This window comes from Aquarana catesbeiana, linkage group LG03 (genome assembly GCF_042186555.1).
Source record: "Aquarana catesbeiana isolate 2022-GZ linkage group LG03, ASM4218655v1, whole genome shotgun sequence".
Taxonomy (NCBI): Eukaryota; Metazoa; Chordata; class Amphibia; order Anura; family Ranidae; genus Aquarana; species Aquarana catesbeiana.
Genome location: NC_133326.1, coordinates 738,491,172 through 738,509,294, shown reverse-complemented (window position 1 = coordinate 738,509,294; position 18,123 = coordinate 738,491,172). Strand labels below are relative to the sequence as shown.

The 18,123-nt window shown below is 52.2% G+C and overlaps 1 protein-coding gene across 4 annotated transcripts in view; it reads right to left on the bottom strand.

The window, feature by feature from the left end:
• Positions 1 to 18,123, bottom strand: part of LOC141133862 (NACHT, LRR and PYD domains-containing protein 3-like) — a 221,198-nt gene that overhangs the window by 61,481 nt on the left and 141,594 nt on the right. For 3 of the 4 annotated variants that reach the window (XM_073623442.1, XM_073623443.1, XM_073623444.1), the window contains 2 exons: positions 13,406 to 13,576; positions 2,388 to 2,558 (listed from right to left, as the gene is read on the bottom strand). The exons of the other annotated variant lie outside the window; for it this stretch is intronic. In XM_073623442.1, coding sequence (XP_073479543.1) covers positions 2,388 to 2,558; positions 13,406 to 13,576 — 342 coding nt within the window. The remainder of the gene's footprint in view (positions 1 to 2,387; positions 2,559 to 13,405; positions 13,577 to 18,123) is intronic. 4 annotated transcript variants of the gene reach the window in all.

The window sequence follows — 18,123 nt, the reverse complement described above, 5'->3', positions numbered from 1 at the left end:
CCCTCTCCGTTCTGCTGTCCCCCTCCGTTCTGCTGTTCCTCTGAGTTCTCCTGTTCCTCTATGTTCTGCTGTCCCTCTCCGTTCCTCTGTCCCTCTCCGTTCTGCTGTCCCTCTCCATTCCTCTGTCCCTCTCTGTTCTGCTGTCCCCCTCCGTTCTGCTGTCCCTCTTCGTTCCTCTGTCCCTCTTCATTACGCTATCCCTCTCCGTGCTGCTGTCCCCCTCCCTTCTGCGGTCCCCCTCCCTTCTGCTGTCCCTCTCCGTTCTGGCATCCCTCTCCATTCTGGCGTCCCTCTCCGTTCCGCTGTCCCTCTCCGTTCCGCTGTTCCTCTCCGTTCCGCTGTCCCTCTCCGTTCCGCTGTCCCTCTCCATTCTGCTGTCCCTCTCCGTTCCGCTGTCCCCCTCCCTTCTGCTGTCCCTCTCCGTGCTGCTGTCCCTCTCCGTGCTGCTGTCCCCCTCCCTTCTCCTGTCCCTCTCCGTTCTGCTGTCCCTCTCCGTTCTGCTGTCCCTCTCCATTCTGCTGTCCCCCTCCCTTCTCCTGTCCCCCTCCCTTCTCCTGTCCCTCTCCCTTCTCCTGTCCCTCTCCCTTCTCCTGTCCCTCTCCGTTCTGCTGTCCCTCTCCGTTCTGCTGTCCCTCTCCGTTCTGCTGTCCCTCTCCGTTCTGCTGTCCCCCTCCCTTCTCCTGTCCCTCTCCGTTCTGCTGTCCCTCTCCGTTCTGCTGTCCCTCTCCGTTCTGCTGTCCCTCTCCGTTCTGCTGTCCCCCTCCCTTCTGCTGTCCCTCTCCGTGCTGCTGTCCCTTCAATGCTGCTGTCCCTCTCCGTGCTGCTGTCCCCCTCCCTTCTCCTGTCCCTCTCTGTTCTGCTGTCCCTCTCCGTTCTGCTGTCCCCCTCCGTTCTGCTGTCCCTCTTTTGTTCCTCTGTCCCTCTCCGTTCTGCTGTCCCTCTCCGTGCTGCTGTCCCCCTCCATTCTGCTGTCCCTCTTCGTGCTGCTGTCCCCCTCCGTTCTGCTGTCCCTCTCCATTCTGCTGTCCCTCTCCGTTCTGCTGTCCCTCTCCGTTCTGCTGTCCCCCTCCCTTCTCCTGTCCCTCTCCGTTCTGCTGTCCCTCTCCTTTCTGCTGTCCCTCTCCGTTCTGCTGTCCCTCTCCGTTCTGCTGTCCCCCTCCCTTCTGCTGTCCCTCTCCGTGCTGCTGTCCCTTCAATGCTGCTGTCCCTCTCCGTGCTGCTATCCCCCTCCCTTCTCCTGTCCCTCTCCGTTCTGCTGTCCCTCTCCATTCTGCTGTCCCTCTCCATTCTGCTGTCCCTCTCCGTTCTGCTGTCCCTCTCCATTCTGCTGTCCCTCTCCGTTCTGCTGTCCCTCTCCGTTCTGCTGTCCCTCACCGTTCTGCTGTCCCCCTCCCTTCTCCTGTCCCTCTCTGTTCTGCTGTCCCTCTCCATTCTGCTGTCCCTCTCCGTTCTGCTGTCCCCCTCCGTTCTGCTGTCCCTCTTTTGTTCCTCTGTCCCTCTCTGTTCTGCTGTCCCTCTCCGTTCTGCTGTCCCTCTCCGTTATGCTGTCCCCCTCCCTTCTGCTGTCCCTCTCCGTGCTGCTGTCCCTCTCCGTGCTGCTGTCCCCCTCCCTTCTCCGGTCCCTCTCCGTTCTGCTGTCCCCCTCCCTTCTGCTGTCCCTCTCCGTGTTGCTGTCCCTTCAATGCTGCTGTCCCTCTCCGTGCTGCTGTCCCTCTCCGTGCTGCTGTCCCTCTCCGTGCTGCTGTCCCTCTCCGTTCTGCTGTCCCCCTCAGTTCTGCTGTCCCCCTCATTTCTGCTGTCCCCCTCAGTTCTGCTGTCCCCCTCAGTTCTGCTGTCCCTCTCCGTTCTGCTGTCCCTCTCCGTTCTTGTAGATGAAATGACTAGGACTTCTCTTTGAGGCTCAGTGAGGTGACAATTTTATATCTACAAGGATGGGGGTATTTTATTGTCATCTAGGGGTCACTTCTGGTCTAGAGACTCGCTCTGTCCTTCCAGATTCTAATTGAGGACCATCTGTCTATGATTGGTCACTGAATGAAGAGAATACGGAGTCCTGTGCGTCTTCTGGTCTGTTTCAGGACTGAATTCAGAAATCGGACCTGAAACGGTAAATGGAGACGCACCGAACCCCCTGCTGTGAGCCGCTGTGAACTCCAGTGTGACCCCAGCCAAAGTCTGATCTCTGGTAGTCAGTGGAGGGGGGAGGGGATGAAAGCCAATAACAGGGAGTGACCTGAAGGACAATGATGGGAACTCCCAGTGTAACTGGCCAATCAGAAGTCTGTCTTTGTATAACTTTCATCTAGGTGACATGTCTGGGTCCCTCACATAGAAGATTTATACCAGAATCCTGCAGAATATTATATCATTTATAGGATAATTCTCACGTCAGATCCTGCAGAGTACAGCCAGGATGTCTGAGCCCCTCACATAGAAGTTTTATTCCAGAGTCTTCCAGATTAGTATATGATAAAACCAGTGTGGTGAGGGATCGATTATTGATAAGAATGGATCGGAGATCATCACAGCCGGAGGAAGTCACACCACAATTCACCAACCTGCAGAGACAAATCCAGACACATGATATTATATTATAAGATGAATATGAGGAATTATTCCCATTTAGTGAAAAGTAACATAACATCACTAGAGCGGAATATCGGGATATACAGAAAGTTATACAGAGGAAAGATGTTATTAGGGAAGCTGATAAAGGTGAAGCTGTTGTAGTACTTATGTCTACACAGTATAAAGAGGGGGCGCTGTGACAGCTCAGTCACCCCCTTATGTACCCGGTTATTAAGCAGGACCTCACACAGTGTCTCATACAGGGGCTTCTAAAAATGATAGATAAAGGAAAGGATCTGGGGGGGTTTATGAAATAAAACAGCAGAATTTCTGATGGTGGATACCCCAGTGACCCCAATATTCCATCACCTTCCTAAAGTCTACCAATCAGCAGTTCCCATTGAAGATCACCGGATTGTGGCAGGAATAGGATCTCTTAGAGAATGTAGGGGGGAGGGGTGGATATACATTTCCAGCCTTTAGTGCTGAGACTTCTGGGATATATTAGAGATACAAGTACTATATTGGGGGATATTCCTTATTTGCAATGGGATTCCACATTCACATGGGGGACACTTCACATTAAAGCACTTTATTCTTCCATTCCCCATTCTTTAGTGTCTCCAGCAATCAGATATCATCTCCATAGATATAGATCATATACTAGGATGTTACAGGAATTATTACAGAGGATGTAAAGGATGAAGGTTTTTTACCTTAACCACTTCAGCCCCGGAAGGATTTACCCCCTTAATGACCAGAGCACTTTTTACAATTTGGCACTGTGCTGCTTTATCTGGTAATTGCGCGGTCATGCAATGCTGTACACAAACTAAATGTGTGTCCTTTTCTTCCCACAAATAGAGATTTCTTTTGGTGGTATTTTATCACCTCTGGGATTTTTAATTTTTGCAATATAAATGAAAAAAGACCGAAAATCTTGAAAATAAAATATTTCTACTTTTTGTTAAAAGAAAAATCCAATAAACTCAATTTAGTCATATATTTAGGCCAAAATGTATTCAGCCACATGTCTTGTGTAAAAAAATGTAATAAGTGTATATTTATTGGTTTGTGCAAAAGTTATAATGTCTACAAACTATGATACATTTACTGGAATTTACACAGCTTTTACTTTAATCTAATTTCTTGAGGTGCTAAAATGGCAGGGCAGTACAACCCCCCAAATCACCCCATTTTGGAAAGTAGACACCCCAAGGAATTTGCTGAGAGGCATGGTGAGTATTTTGCAGATTTACTAGAATACATTCATCATGAGGATTATAGGGGGAGTTTTATCTACAAAGTAACATTTCTCCCGAAGCTCCGCTTTAAATATACCAATGTCTTAAAAGTCCGCCTTAGGAGTATTTATTTTTTTTAACAAGGTTTTGGATGTGGCACTACTGAGAGGAAATCCTCACCAACTCCATTTCTACAATTACTGTATAAAGTTCTTAGTTTTTTGCAGGGCTTTTTTTTCTGCCGGAACTCGGCGGAGGGAAGTTCTGGTGTCTTCCCGAGAAAGTTCCCCCGGCAGATAAGGACCCCCCTGTACTGCGCAGTGCTTGCGCAGTACAAACGAATAAGGAGCCACCGAAAATAGCCAAAGCTGAAAAACTTCAGTCAGCTGTACACGACGCCTGCGCTCTGAGTCCAGGTTCAAGCCCTACCATCCAAGTGGACCTAGAGGTAGAATAAAAAAGTGGCGAGCGAAGCGAGGTCGTGCCCGAAGCGTGGCGAGGGGCCCTCTTACAGGCGCCATGTACAGCTGATTTAGGACTATTCGGCTTCGGCTATTTCCACCGGCTCGTACTGTGCAAGCGCTGAGCCTGTGCAGTACAGGGGGGTCTTTATCCGCTGAGGGGAACTTTCTCGGCAGAACACCGGCACCTCTGACAGGCAGCCCTCTCTGCTCTGATCTCACACTAGCGCTCACACAGAGCTGCTGCCTTTGGAGATTTTTAGGTCTCAGCACAGTAACATACAGCTACCTGTGTTAATTCAAGCAGCAGCTTCTGTCCCCGCCTCTTTTCACACTGTAGAATGGAGCATAGAAGTCCTGAAACTCCGCCCCAGCTACAGTTCTCAATCGTCTGAAAATCCTGCACATAAAACATGGACTGGAGCACTGGAACAGCATTGGAAAAGGTGAGATGAAAAACGGAGGGGAGGGGGAGAGAGAGCACTCCAGAGACTGAATGCACAGTGAGAGAATAACTGTGAAAGAAGGAAAGGGGGGGTGATTGTCCAGTGAGGAGGGAGGGGGGTGGGGTGGAAATTTGTCCAGAGAGGAGAACTGGGAATGGAGCTTTGTACAGAGGTAAGAGCTGCAGAGGGCAGAGCTGTGAAGGGTGGGGGAGTTTGTGTAAAGGTGAGAGCTGTAGGGGAAGCTGGGGGTGCAGAGGTGGGTGGCAAAGGCGAGATCTGTGGATTGGGGTGAGCTTTAGATGGGGGTGCAGAAGGGGAGCAGAGATAATATAGATGGAGGTGCAGAGGTGAGATGTGGACTGGGGGTGTAAGCTGTAGTTAGAGGGGTGCAGATGTGTGATGGTGGGAGGTGAGTTGTGGATAGGGGTGCAGAGTGGAGCTGTGGACAGGGAATGAAGAGGGGAGCTGTGGATGAGGGTTGCAGAGGTGAGTTGTGGACTGGAGGTGTAAGCTGTAGTTAGAGGGGTGCAGATGTGAGACGTGGTAAGGGGGGAGATGAGTTGTGGACTGGGGGTGTAAGCTGTAGTTAGAGGGGTGCAGACGTGTGATGGGGGAGGTGAGTTGCGGATAGGGGTGCAGAGTGGAGCTGTGGACAGGGAAAGAAGAGGTGAGCTGTGGATGAGGGTTGCAGAGGTGAATTGTGGACTGGGGGTGTAAGCTGTAGTTAGAGGGGTGCAGACATGTGATGGGGGAGGTGAGTTGTGGATAGGGGTGCAGAGTGGAGCTGTGGACAGGGAAAGAAGAGGTGAGCTGAGGATGAGGGTTGCAGAGGTGAGTTATGGACTGGGGGTGTAAGCTGTAGTTAGAGGGGTGCAGATGTGTGATGGGGGGAGGTGAGTTGCGGATAGGGGTGCAGAGTGGAGCTGTGGACAGGGAAAGAAGAGGGGAGCTGTGGATGAGGGTTGCAGAGGTGAGTTGTGGACTGGGGGTGTAAGCTGTAGTTAGAGGGGTGCAGACGTGTGATGGGGGAGGTGAGTTGTGGATAGGGGTGCAGAGTGGAGCTGTGGACAGGGAAAGAAGAGGTGAGCTGTGGATGAGGGTTGCAGAGGTGAGTTATGGACTGGGGGTGTAAGCTGTAGTTAGAGGGGTGCAGATGTGTGATGGGGGGAGGTGAGTTGCGAATAGGGGTGCAGAGTGGAGCTGTGGACAGGGAAAGAAGAGGGGAGCTGTGGATGAGGGTTGCAGAGGTGAGTTGTGGACTGGGGGTGTAAGCTGTAGTTAGAGGGGTGCAGACGTGTGATGGTGGGGAGGTGAGTTGTGGATAGGGGTGCAGAGTGGAGCTTTGGACAGGGAAAGAAGAGGGGAGCTGTGGATGAGGGTTGCAGAGGTGAGTTGTGGACTGGGGGTGTAAGCTGTAGTTATAGGGGTGCAGACGTGAGATGTGTGATGGGGGGAGGTGAGTTGTGGATAGGGGTGCAGAGTGGAGCCGTGGACAGGGAAAGAAGAGGGGAGCTGTGGATGAGGGTTGCAGAGGTGAGTTGTGGACTGGGGGTGTAAGCTGTAGTTAGAGGGGTGCAGACCTGTGATGGGGGGGTGAGTTATGGATAGGGGTGCAGAGTGGAGCTGTGGACAGGGAAAGAAGAGGTGATCTGTGGATGAGGGTTGCAGAGGTAAGTTATGGACTGGGGGTGTAAGCTGTAGAGGGGTGCAGACGTGTGATGGGGGGAGGTGAGTTGTGGATAAGGGTGCAGAGTGGAGCTGTGGACAGGGAAAGAAGAGGTGAGCTGAGGATGAGGGTTGCAGAGGTGAGTTGTGGACTGGGGGTGTAAGCTGTAGTTAGAGGGGTGCAGACGTGTGATGGGGAGGTGAGTTGCGGATAGGGGTGCAGAGTGGAGCTGTGGACAGGGAAAGAAGAGGTGAGCTGTGGATGAGGGTTGCAGAGGTGAGTTGTGGACTGGGGGTGTAAGCTGTAGTTAGAGGGGTGCAGATGTGAGACATGTGATGGGGGGTGGGTTGTGGATAGGTGTGCAGAGTGGAGCTGTGGACAGGGAAAGAAGAGGTGAGCTGTGGATGAGGTTTGCAGAAGTTAGGTGTGGACTGGGGGTGTAAGCTGTAGTTAGAGGGGTGCAGATGTGAGACGTGTGATGGGGGAGATGAGTTGTGGATAGGGGTGCAGAGTGGAGCTGTGGACAGGGGAAAGAAGAGGGGAGCTGTGGATGATGGTTGCAGAGGTGAGTTGTGGACTAGGGGTGTAAGCTGTAGTTAGAGGGGTGCATACGTGTGATGGGGGGGGTCTGAGTTGTGGATAGGGGTGCAGAGTGGAGCTGTGGACAAAGAAAGAAGAGGGGAGCTGTGGATGAGGGTTGCAGAGGTGAATTGTGGACTGGGGGTGTAAGCTGTAGTTAGAGGGTTGCAGATGTGTGATAGGGGGTGAGTTTTGGATAGGGGTGCAGAGTGGAGCTGTGGACAGGGAAAGAAGAGGGGAGCTGTGGATGAGGGTTGCAGAGGTGAGTTGTGGACTGGGGGTGTAAGCTGTAGTTAGAGGGGTGCAGACGTGTGATGGGGGGAGGTGAGTTGCGGATAGGGGTGCAGAGTGGAGCTGTGGACAGGGAAAGAAGAGGTGAGCTGTGGATGAGGGTTGCAGAGGTGAGTTGTGGACTGGGGGTGTAAGCTGTAGTTAGAGGGGTGCAGATGTGAGACATGTGATGGGGGGTGAGTTGTGGATAGGTGTGCAGAGTGGAGCTGTGGACAGGGAAAGAAGAGGTGAGCTGTGGATGAGGTTTGCAGAAGTTAGGTGTGGACTGGGGGTGTAAGCTGTAGTTAGAGGGGTGCAGATGTGAGACGTGTGATGGGGGAGATGAGTTGTGGATAGGGGTGCAGAGTGGAGCTGTGGACAGGGGAAAGAAGAGGGGAGCTGTGGATGATGGTTGCAGAGGTGAGTTGTGGACTAGGGGTGTAAGCTGTAGTTAGAGGGGTGCATACGTGTGATGGGGGGGGGTCTGAGTTGTGGATAGGGGTGCAGAGTGGAGCTGTGGACAAAGAAAGAAGAGGGGAGCTGTGGATGAGGGTTGCAGAGGTGAATTGTGGACTGGGGGTGTAAGCTGTAGTTAGAGGGTTGCAGATGTGTGATAGGGGGTGAGTTTTGGATAGGGGTGCAGAGTGGAGCTGTGGACAGGGAAAGAAGAGGGGAGCTGTGGATGAGGGTTGCAGAGGTGAGTTGTGGACTGGGGGTGTAAGCTGTAGTTAGAGGGGTGCAGACGTGTGATGGGGGAGGCGAGTTGTGGATAGGGGTGCAGAGTGGAGCTTTGGACAGGGAAAGAAGAGGGGAGCTGTGGATGAGGGTTGCAGAGGTGAGTTGTGGACTGGGGGTGTAAGCTGTATTTATAGGGGTGCAGACGTGAGATGTGTGATGGGGGAGGTGAGTTGTGGATAGGGGTGCAGAGTGGAGCTGTGGACAGGGAAAGAAGAGGGGAGCTGTGGATGAGGGTTGCAGAGGTGAGTTGTGGACTGGGGGTGTAAGCTGTAGTTAGAGGGGTGCAGACCTGTGATGGGGGGGTGAGTTGTGGATAGGGGTGCAGAGTGGAGCTGTGGACAGGGAAAGAAGAGGTGATCTGTGGATGAGGGTTGCAGAGGTAAGTTATGGACTGGGGGTGTAAGCTGTAGTTAGAGGAGTGCAGACGTGTGATGGGGGGAGGTGAGTTGTGGATAGGGGTGCAGAGTGGAGCTGTGGACAGGGAAAGAAGAGGGGAGCTGTGGATGAGGGTTGCAAAGGTGAGTTGTGGACTGGGGGTGTAAGCTGTAGTTAGAGGGGTGCAGACGTGTGATGGTGGGGAGGTGAGTTGTGGATAGGGGTGCAGAGTGGAGCTGTGGACAGGGAAAGAAGAGGGGAGCTGTGGATGAGGGTTGCAGAGGTGAGTTGTGGACTGGGGGTGTAAGCTGTAGTTCGAGGGGTGCAGACGTGTGATGGTGGGGAGGTGAGTTGTGGATAGGGGTGCAGAGTGAAGCTGTGGACAGGGAAAGAAGAGGGGAGCTGTGAATGAGGGTTGCAGAGGTGAGTTATGGACTGGGGGTGTAAGCTGTAGTTAGAGGGGTGCAGACGTGTGATGGGGGAGGCGAGTTGTGGATAGGGGTGCAGAGTGGAGCTTTGGACAGGGAAAGAAGAGGGGAGCTGTGGATGAGGGTTGCAGAGGTGAGTTGTGGACTGGGGGTGTAAGCTGTAGTTATAGGGGTGCAGACGTGAGATGTGTGATGGGGGGAGGTGAGTTGTGGATAGGGGTGCAGAGTGGAGCTGTGGACAGGGAAAGAAGAGGGGAGCTGTGGATGAGGGTTGCAGAGGTGAGTTGTGGACTGGGGGTGTAAGCTGTAGTTAGAGGGGTGCAGACGTGAGATGTGTGATGGGGGGTGAGTTGTGGATAGGGGTTCAGAGTGGAGCTGTAGACAGGGAAAGAAGAGGTGAGCTGTGGATGAGGTTTGCAGAGGTGAGTTGTGGACTGGGGGCGTAAGCTGTAGTTAGAGGGGTGCAGACGTGAGACGTGTGATGGGGGGAGGTGAGTTGCGGATAGGGGTGCAGAGTGGAGCTGTGGACAGGGAAAGAAGGGGTGAGCTGTGGATGAGGGTTGCAGAGGTGAGTTGTGGATTGGGGGTGTAAGTTGTAGTTAGAGGGGTGCAGACGTGTGGTGGGGGAGGTGAGTTGCGGATAGGGGTGCAGAGTCGAGCTATGGACAGGGAAAGAAGAGGTGAGCTGTGGATGAGGTTTGCAGAGATGAGTTGTGGACTTGGGGTGTAAGCTGTAGTTAGAGGGGTGCAGACGTGTGATGGGGGGAGGTGAGTTGCGGATAGGGGTGCAGAGTGGAGCTGTGGACAGGGAAAGAAGAGGTGAGCTGTGGATGAGGGTTGCAGAGGTTCGGTGTGGATGGTGGATACAGAGGTAAGCAAAGAGATAAGCAGAAGTGAGGATTTAATGGTTACACCCCTCCCCCACTGCCCCAAAGATGCTGCTTGCAGGACTTTTTTTTTCCTGTCCTGCAAGCGCACCGCCCCGGGGTGAGAGCACTCGGGCTTTCACACTGGGCCTGCAGAAGAGGCCGTTTACAGATGCTATTTTTAGAGCAAAAACGCATGCAAAGTGCCTCAGTGTGAAAGGGGTCTAAAGCATACAGAGTTAGTGACCAAGAGTACGTAATGTATGGCACAGTGTGCAGGGTCCAGTGGTGGGAATTTTGTAACACCTTGTACTAGGGTTGTCCCGATACCAATACTAGTATCTAGTACTAGGCACCGATACCGAGCATTTGCCCAAGTACTTGTACTCGGGCAAATGCTCCCGATGCTTCACCCAATACCTGGACAGTCAGCAGTGATCGGCGACTGGGGGAGGTACAAGCTTCTCCCCCTGCGGCTTTCAGCTGCTTTAGTGAAATCTATACAGCGGTGATAGGTGCTTGTAACTCCCCCACACCCGATCACCGATGACTGTCCCCGCATCCTCCTTCAGTCCCCCTCTGTTCTGCAGTCCCTTTCCGTTCTGCTGTCCCCCTCCGTTCTGCTGTCCCCCTCCGTTCTGCTGTCCCCCTCCGTTCTGCTGTCCCCCTCCGTTCTGCTGTCCCCATCCGTTCTGCTGTCCCCCTCCGTTCTGCTGTCCCCCTCCGTTCTGCTGTCTCCCTCCGTTCCGCTGTCCCCCTCCGTTCCGCTGTCCCCCTCCGTTCCGCTGCCCCCCTCCGTTCTGCTGCCCCCCTCCATTTCGCTGTCCCTCTCAGTTCTGCTGTCCCCTCTGTTCTGCTGTCCCTCTCCGTTCTGCTGCCCCGTTCTGCTGTCCATCTCCATTCTGCTGCCCCCCTCCGTTCTGCTGCCCCCCTCCGTTCTGCTGTCCCTCTCCGTTCTGCTGTCCCTCTTCGTTCTGCTGTCCCTCTCCGTTCTGCTGTCCCTCTCCGTTCTGCTGTCCCTCTCCGTTCTGCTGTCCCCCTCCGTTCTGCTGTTCCTCTGAGTTCTCCTGTTCCTCTATGTTCTGCTGTCCCTTTCCGTTCTGCTGTCCCTCTCCGTTCTGCTGTCCCTCTCCGTTCTGCTGTCCCCCTCCGTTCTGCTGTTCCTCTGAGTTCTCCTGTTCCTCTATGTTCTGCTGTCCCTCTCCGTTCCTCTGTCCCTCTCCGTTCTGCTGTCCCTCTCCATTCCTCTGTCCCTCTCTGTTCTGCTGTCCCCCTCCGTTCTGCTGTCCCTCTTCGTTCCTCTGTCCCTCTTCATTACGCTATCCCTCTCCGTGCTGCTGTCCCCCTCCCTTCTGCGGTCCCCCTCCCTTCTGCTGTCCCTCTCCGTTCTGGCATCCCTCTCCATTCTGGCGTCCCTCTCCGTTCCGCTGTCCCTCTCCGTTCCGCTGTTCCTCTCCGTTCCGCTGTCCCTCTCCGTTCCGCTGTCCCTCTCCGTTCCGCTGTCCCTCTCCGTTCTGCTGTCCCTCTCCGTTCCGCTGTCCCTCTCCGTTCCGCTGTCCCCCTCCCTTCTGCTGTCCCTCTCCGTGCTGCTGTCCCTCTCCGTGCTGCTGTCCCCCTCCCTTCTCCTGTCCCTCTCCGTTCTGCTGTCCCTCTCCGTTCTGCTGTCCCTCTCCATTCTGCTGTCCCCCTCCCTTCTCCTGTCCCCCTCCCTTCTCCTGTCCCTCTCCCTTCTCCTGTCCCTCTCCCTTCTCCTGTCCCTCTCCCTTCTCCTGTCCCTCTCCGTTCTGCTGTCCCTCTCCGTTCTGCTGTCCCTCTCCGTTCTGCTGTCCCCCTCCCTTCTCCTGTCCCTCTCCGTTCTGCTGTCCCTCTCCGTTCTGCTGTCCCTCTCCGTTCTGCTGTCCCTCTCCGTTCTGCTGTCCCCCTCCCTTCTGCTGTCCCTCTCCGTGCTGCTGTCCCTTCAATGCTGCTGTCCCTCTCCGTGCTGCTGTCCCCCTCCCTTCTCCTGTCCCTCTCTGTTCTGCTGTCCCTCTCCGTTCTGCTGTCCCCCTCCGTTCTTCTGTCCCTCTTTTGTTCCTCTGTCCCTCTCCGTTCTGCTGTCCCTCTCCGTGCTGCTGTCCCCCTCCATTCTGCTGTCCCTCTTCGTGCTGCTGTCCCCCTCCGTTCTGCTGTCCCTCTCCATTCTGCTGTCCCTCTCCGTTCTGCTGTCCCTCTCCGTTCTGCTGTCCCCCTCCCTTCTCCTGTCCCTCTCCGTTCTGCTGTCCCTCTCCTTTCTGCTGTCCCTCTCCGTTCTGCTGTCCCTCTCCGTTCTGCTGTCCCTCTCCGTTCTGCTGTCCCTCTCCGTTCTGCTGTCCCCCTCCCTTCTGCTGTCCCTCTCCGTGCTGCTGTCCCTTCAATGCTGCTGTCCCTCTCCGTGCTGCTGTCCCCCTCCCTTCTCCTGTCCCTCTCCGTTCTGCTGTCCCTCTCCGTTCTGCTGTCCCTCTCCGTTCTGCTGTCCCTCTCCGTTCTGCTGTCCCTCTCCGTTCTGCTGTCCCTCTCCGTTCTGCTGTCCCTCTCCGTTCTGCTGTCCCCCTCCCTTCTGCTGTCCCTCTCCATGCTGCTGTCCCTTCAATGCTGCTGTCCCTCTCCGTGCTGCTGTCCCCCTCCCTTCTCCTGTCCCTCTCTGTTCTGCTGTCCCTCTCCATTCTGCTGTCCCTCTCCGTTCTGCTGTCCCTCTCCGTTCTGCTGTCCCCCTCCGTTCTGCTGTCCCTCTTTTGTTCCTCTGTCCCTCTCTGTTCTGCTGTCCCTCTCCGTTCTGCTGTCCCCCTCCGTTCTGCTGTCCCTCTTTTGTTCCTCTGTCCCTCTCTGTTCTGCTGTCCCTCTCCGTTCTGCTGTCCCTCTCCGTTATGCTGTCCCCTTCCCTTCTGCTGTCCCTCTCCGTGCTGCTGTCCCTCTCCGTGCTGCTGTCCCCCTCCCTTCTCCGGTCCCTCTCCGTTCTGCTGTCCCCCTCCCTTCTGCTGTCCCTCTCCGTGTTGCTGTCCCTTCAATGCTGCTGTCCCTCTCCGTGCTGCTGTCCCTCTCCGTGCTGCTGTCCCTCTCCGTGCTGCTGTCCCTCTCCGTGCTGCTGTCCCTCTCCGTGCTGCTGTCCCTCTCCGTTCTGCTGTCCCCCTCAGTTCTGCTGTCCCCCTCAGTTCTGCTGTCCCCCTCAGTTCTGCTGTCCCCCTCAGTTCTGCTGTCCCTCTCCGTTCTGCTGTCCCTCTCCGTTCTTGTAGATGAAATGACTAGGACTTCTCTTTGAGGCTCAGTGAGGTGACAATTTTATATCTACAAGGATGGGGGTATTTTATTGTCATCTAGGAGTCACTTCTGGTCTAGAGACTTGCTCTGTCCTTCCAGATTCTAATTGAGGACCATCTGTCTATGATTGGTCACTGAATGAAGAGAATACGGAGTCCTGTGCGTCTTCTGGTCTGTTTCAGGACTGAATTCAGAAATCGGACCTGAAACGGTAAATGGAGACGCACCGGACCCCCTGCTGTGAGCCGCTGTGACCTCCAGTGTGAACCCAGCCAAAGTCTGATCTCTGGTAGTCAGTGGAGGGGGGAGGGGATGAAAGCCAATAACAGCGAGTGACCTGAAGGACTATGATGGGAACTCCCAGTGTAACTGGCCAATCAGAAGTCTGTCTTTGTATAACTTTCATCTAGGTGACATGTCTGGATCCCTCACATAGAAGATTTATACCAGAATCCTGCAGAATATTATATAATTTATAGGATAATTCTCACCTCAGCCTCTGCAGAGTACAGCCAGGATGTCTGAGCCCCTCACATAGAAGTTTTATTCCAGAGTCTTCCAGTTTATTAAATGATAATTCCAGTGTGGTGAGGGATCGATTATTGATCAGAATGGATCGGAGATTATCACAGCCGGAGGAAGTCAGACCACATCTACTCAACCTGCAGAGACAAATCCAGACACATGATATTATATTATAAGATGAATATGAGGAATTATTCCCATTTAGTGAAAAGTAACATAACATCACTAGAGCGGAATATCAGGATATAGAGAAAGTTATACAGAGGAAAGATGTTATTAGGGAAGCTGATAAAGGTGAAGCTGTTGTAGTACTTAAGTCTACACAGTATAAAGAGGGGGCGCTGTGACAGCTCAGTCACCCCCTTATGTACCCGGTTATTAAGCAGGACCTCACACAGTGTCTCCTACAGGGGCTTCTAAAAATGATAGATAAAGGAAAGGATCTGGGGGGGTTTATGAAATAAAACAGCAGAATTTCTGATGGTGGATACCCCAGTGACCCCAATATTCCATCACCTTCCTAAAGTCCACCAATCAGCAGTTCCCATTGAAGATCACCGGACTGTGGCAGGAATAGGATCTCTTAGAGAATGTAGGGGGGAGGGGTGGATATACATTTCCAGCCTTTAGTGCTGAGACTTCTGGCATATATTAGAGATACAAGTACTATATTGGTGGATATTCCACATTTACAATGGGATTCTACATTCACATGGGGGACACTTCACATTAAAGCACTTTATTCTTCCATTCCCCATTCTTTAGTGTCTCCAGCAATCAGATATCATCTCCATAGATATAGATCATATACTAGGATGTTACAGGAATTATTACAGAGGATGTAAAGGATGAAGGTTTTTTACCTTAACCACTTCAGCCCCAGAAGGATTTACCCCCTTAATGACCAGAGCACTTTTTACAATTTGGCACTGCGCTGCTTTATCTGGTAATTGCGCGGTCATGCAATGCTGTACACAAACTAAATGTGTGTCCTTTTCTTCCCACAAATAGAGCTTTATTTTGGTGGTATTTTATCACCTCTGGGATTTTTAATTTTTGCAATATAAATGAAAAAAGACCGAAAATCTTGAAAATAAAATATTTCTACTTTTTGTTAAAAGAAAAATCCAATAAACTCAATTTAGTCATATATTTAGGCCAAAATGTATTCAGCCACATGTCTTGTGTAAAAAAATGTAATAAGTGTATATTTATTGGTTTGTGCAAAAGTTATAATGTCTACAAACTATGATACATTTACTGGAATTTACACAGCTTTTACTTTAATCTAATTTCTTGAGGTGCTAAAATGGCAGGGCAGTACAACCCCCCAAATCACCCCATTTTGGAAAGTAGACACCCCAAGGAATTTGCTGAGAGGCATGGTGAGTATTTTGCAGATTTACTAGAATACATTCATCATGAGGATTATAGGGGGAGTTTTATCTACAAAGTAACATTTCTCCCGAAGCTCCGCTTTAAATATACCAATGTCTTAAAAGTCCGCCTTAGGAGTATTTTTTTTTTTTTTAACAAGTTTTTGGATGTGGCACTACTGAGAGGAAATCCTCACCAACTCCATTTCTACAATTACTGTATAAAGTTCTTAGTTTTCTGCAGGGCTTTTTTTTCTGCCGGAACTCGGCGGAGGGAAGTTCTGGTGTCTTCCCGAGAAAGTTCCCCCGGCAGATAAGGACCCCCCTGTACTGCGCAGTGCTTGCGCAGTACAAACGAATAAGGAGCCACCGAAAATAGCCAAAGCTGAAAAACTTCAGTCAGCTGTACACGGCGCCTGCGCTCTGAGTCCAGGTTCAAGCCCTACCATCCAAGTGGACCTAGAGGTAGAATAAAAAAGTGGCGAGCGAAGCGAGGTCATGCCCGAAGCGTGGCGAGGGGCCCTCTTACAGGCGCCATGTACAGCTGATTTAGGACTATTCAGCTTCGGCTATTTCCACCGGCTCGTACTGCGCAAGCGCTGAGCCTGTGCAGTACAGGGGGGTCTTTATCCGCTGAGGGGAACTTTCTCGGCAGAACACCGGCACCTCTGACAGGCAGCCCTCTCTGCTCTGATCTCACACTAGCGCTCACACAGAGCTGCTGCCTTTGGAGATTTTTAGGTCTCAGCACAGTAACATACAGCTACCTGTGTTAATTCAAGCAGCAGCTTCTGTCCCCGCCTCTTTTCACACTGTAGAATGGAGCATAGAAGTCCTGAAACTCCGCCCCAGCTACAGTTCTCAATCGTCTGAAAATCCTGCACATAAAACATGGACTGGAGCACTGGAACAGCATTGGAAAAGGTGAGATGAAAAACGGAGGGGAGGGGGAGAGAGAGCACTCCAGAGACTGAATGCACAGTGAGAGAATAACTGTGAAAGAAGGAAAGGGGGGGTGATTGTCCAGTGAGGAGGGAGGGGGGTGGGGTGGAAATTTGTCCAGAGAGGAGAACTGGGAATGGAGCTTTGTACAGAGGTAAGAGCTGCAGAGGGCAGAGCTGTGAAGGGTGGGGGAGTTTGTGTAAAGGTGAGAGCTGTAGGGGAAGCTGGGGGGAGGTGAGTTGTGGATAGGGGTGCAGAGTGGAGCTGTGGACAGGGAAAGAAGAGGTGAGCTGTGGATGAGGGTTGCAGAGGTGAGTTGTGGACTGGGGGTGTAAGCTGTAGTTAGAGGGGTGCAGACGTGAGATGTGTGATGGGGGGTGAGTTGTGGATAGGGGTTCAGAGTGGAGCTGTAGACAGGGAAAGAAGAGGTGAGCTGTGGATGAGGTTTGCAGAGGTGAGTTGTGGACTGGGGGCGTAAGCTGTAGTTAGAGGGGTGCAGACGTGTGATGGGGGGAGGTGAGTTGCGGATAGGGGTGCAGAGTGGAGCTGTGGACAGGGAAAGAAGAGGTGAGCTGTGGATGAGGTTTGCAGAGATGAGTTGTGGACTGGGGATGTAAGCTGTAGTTAGAGGGGTGCAGACGTGTGATGGGGGGAGGCGAGTTGCGGATAGGGGTGCAGAGTAGGGATGAGCTTCGTGTTCGAGTCGAACCCATGTTCGACTCGAACATTGGCTGTTCGGTCGTTCGCCGAATTGCGAACGATATGGGCCGTTCGCGCCAAATTCGTGTGGCGCGTCACGGCCCATAATTCACTGCGGCATCGCAGTGCATTGCTGGCTGATGATTGGCCAAGCATGCACTATGACCCGCATGCTTGGCCAATCACAGCGCCGTCAGTAGAGAGAGCTGTAATTGGCCAAAGCCAGGGTGGTTTTGGCCAATTATGGCTCAGGGGATTTAGTACACGCCCCACACTATATAAGGCCGCCTGCACGGCGGCCCTGTGTAGTGTGTGTTCCGGTGTGCTGAGAGATAGAGAGAGAGACAGTGTCATTTGATTTGAGTTAGATAGATTAGGCAGAACAGTCAGTCAGTTAGCTGCACTTACAGTGTATTGTGTATATATATATGCATCCCAGGTGTTGCATATATATATATACACTGTATTCAGTTTAGCTAGATCCGTTCCTGTTATCTTCTATCTAGACTATTTACATTTGGTGTAGTGCGTCCTGCTCACAGTGTTCAGCTAGATCCGTTCCTGCTATTTACATTTAGTGCAGTGCGTCCTGCTCACAGTGTTCAGCTAGATCCGTTCCTGCTATTTACATTTAGTGCAGTGCGTCCTGCTCACAGTGTTCAGCTAGATCCGTTCCTGCTATTTACATTTAGTGCAGTGCGTCCTGCTCACAGTGTTCAGCTAGATCCGTTCCTGCTATTTACATTTAGTGCAGTGCGTCCTGCTCACAGTGTTCAGCTAGATCCGTTCCTGCTATTTACATTTAGTGCAGTGCGTCCTGCTCACAGTGTTCAGCTAGATCCGTTCCTGCTATTTACATTTAGTGCAGTGCGTCCTGCTCACAGTGTTCAGCTAGATCCGTTCCTGCTATTTACATTTAGTGCAGTGCGTCCTGCTCACAGTGTTCAGCTAGATCCGTTCCTGCTATTTACATTTAGTGCAGTGCGTCCTGCTCACAGTGTTCAGCTAGATCCGTTCCTGCTATTTACATTTAGTGCAGTGCGTCCTGCTCACAGTGTTCAGCTAGATCCGTTCCTGCTATTTACATTTAGTGCAGTGCGTCCTGCTCACAGTGTTCAGCTAGATCCGTTCCTGCTATTTACATTTAGTGCAGTGCGTCCTGCTCACAGTGTTCAGCTAGATCCGTTCCTGCTATTTACATTTAGTGCAGTGCGTCCTGCTCACAGTGTTCAGCTACATCCGTTCCTGCTATTTACATTTAGTGCAGTGCGTCCTGCTCACAGTGTTCAGCTAGATCCGTTCCTGCTATTTACATTTAGTGCAGTGCGTCCTGCTCACAGTGTTCAGCTAGATCCGTTCCTGCTATTTACATTTAGTGCAGTACGTCCTGCTCACAGTGTTCAGCTAGATCCGTTCCTGTTATTTACATTTAGTGCAGTGCGTCCTGCTCACAGTGTTCAGCTACATCCGTTCCTGCTATTTACATTTAGTGCAGTGTGTCCTGCTCACAGTGTTCAGCTAGATCCGTTCCTGCTATTTACATTTAGTGCAGTGCGTTCTGCTCACAGTGTTCAGCTAGATCCGTTCCTGTTATCTTCCTACTGACAGGCAGGCTTGTCTGGTTACAGTATATAAAGCTAACCTGAAGAAAATTACAGGTGTTCTAT